The sequence below is a fragment of the Ochotona curzoniae genome, unplaced genomic scaffold, assembly GCF_017591425.1.
Source record: "Ochotona curzoniae isolate NIBS_2020 unplaced genomic scaffold, NIBS_Ocur_1.0 scaffold_3223, whole genome shotgun sequence".
Taxonomy (NCBI): Eukaryota; Metazoa; Chordata; class Mammalia; order Lagomorpha; family Ochotonidae; genus Ochotona; species Ochotona curzoniae.
This window is the reverse complement of record NW_024467108.1, coordinates 1001028-1002891: the sequence shown is the minus strand read 5'-3', so window position 1 is coordinate 1002891 and position 1864 is coordinate 1001028. Positions and strand designations below refer to the sequence as shown.

The 1864-nt window shown below is 40.7% G+C and overlaps 1 protein-coding gene across 1 annotated transcript; it reads left to right on the top strand.

The window, feature by feature from the left end:
- Positions 1–503: 503 nt before the first annotated feature.
- Positions 504–1466, top strand: LOC121145281 (olfactory receptor 51V1). The gene has a single exon (XM_040964010.1). The coding sequence runs from the start codon at positions 504–506 to the stop codon at positions 1464–1466; it is 963 nt and encodes a 320-aa protein (XP_040819944.1).
- Positions 1467–1864: the final 398 nt, after the last annotated feature.

Sequence of the window (1864 nt, the reverse complement as noted above, 5' to 3'; positions counted from 1 at the left end):
GAGTGTCATGCACTGCAGGGTCTGTTGATATGGACTGCCCATTTCCCTTGAGATATTTTGGGCTTTTGGGAGAAAGAAGGGTTCAGTGCCAAAGAAAATGGTGTCTTGTGTATTTCCACTCTCCTGGGGTAATAGCGCCCTGGCAGAGACTCACAGAAGTGATCACATGCAGTCTTTGGGAATGAGCAGAGACTCCCAGGGGTTGCCCTCGCAAGCCAATGATTGCATAGTACGATTTAATTAACACGACTGTATAAAACTCCCTGATCATCTTACAGTCCTTGTAAATAACTATCGAAATTCACCATCTAGACTACAGTATTTTTTATTCACTCTGAAAGTTAAAGATGAAGTTTTTGATTTGCTCAGTTTATGACACTTATGGAAACTGCTTTGTTTACTTTTTGTACTTTCGAAAGTCAGACACACACTACTGTTAAGTAGGGGATCACAACTTCATGTAATTTGCAATTTGCTTCAGAAATATTTTCTGTCTTTCATTAATGTCTGCTCTCCTGATCGCAAATGTCAGCTATTCCAGCTTTTTGCTCACTGGGTTTCCTGGCCTAGAAATTCATTATCTCTGGATCTCCATCCCTTTCTGCACCATCTACGCTATGGTCTTCCTGGGAAACTGCATGGTGCTCCACGTGATCCGCACTGAGGTGAGCCTGCACCAGCCCATGTTCTACTTCCTGGCCATGCTGGCCGTCACTGACCTGTGTATGGGCCTGTCTACTGTGCCCACAGTCCTGGGGATCCTTTGGGGGCTTGTCAGAGAGATCAGCCTGGAATTCTGCATTGCACAGTCCTATTTCATCCACGGTCTGTCTTTCATGGAGTCCTCTGTGCTACTAGCTATGGCCTTTGATCGCTACATTGCCATATGCAACCCACTTCGCTATTCCTCCATCCTCACTAATGCTAAAATCGTCAAGATTGGGGTGGCAATCCTATGTAGGAGTTCTTTACTCATACCTCCAGTCATTATTCGCCTAGGATTCTTAAATTACTGTCGTTCTCATATCCTCTCTCACTCCTTCTGCCTACACCAAGATTTAATAAGAATGGCCTGCTCAGACATCCGCTTCAACAGCATTTATGGTTTGGCACTTGTCATCAGCAATCTGTTGTTGGATGCTGTGCTCATACTCGTCTCCTACATCATGATCCTGCTCACTGTCTTAGCTGTTGCATCCCGGGAGGAAAGAACGAAGTCTTTGCAGACCTGTGTATCTCACATCTGTGCTGTTTTGGTTTTCTACATCCCCATCATCGGTCTGACTATGGTACACCGTTTTGGGAAACATCTCTCGCCACTGGTTCATGTACTCATGGGGAACGTCTATATTCTTTTCCCACCCTTGATGAACCCAATCATTTACAGTATCAAAACCCAACAGATAAGAAGGAGAGTTCAGAGGTTGTTCTGCTTGAATCAACCTAGGTCTGGAGAACAAGTGTGAATATATTTGAATATATTTTAAAATTTTCATGACATTGCAAAATACAGGTCTATTAAGTAATTAAAACAGATTTAAAACTACTGTTTTAATAAAGTATCACAAATTAAAAATGTTTCTCTATTTTCCCAAAAGATAAATCTGTGTAACTCGGATGTATTATTTTGTGATCAACTTTATAAATCAAATTTGAAAATATATTTGGTGGGCAATCATATGTTATCGGAGAAACCTGCTGTTAAAATCCATGCCGACTTGTGAGATGTTGATATTTTGAATCCATTCATCATAGTAAAAGTGAATATTTTTGACAAAGCATTTGAAATAATTATTAAAAGATGTAAATTAAACATGTATCACCAATATTTGCCATGGTGAAGAAAAGCATACACTGCTAGAAT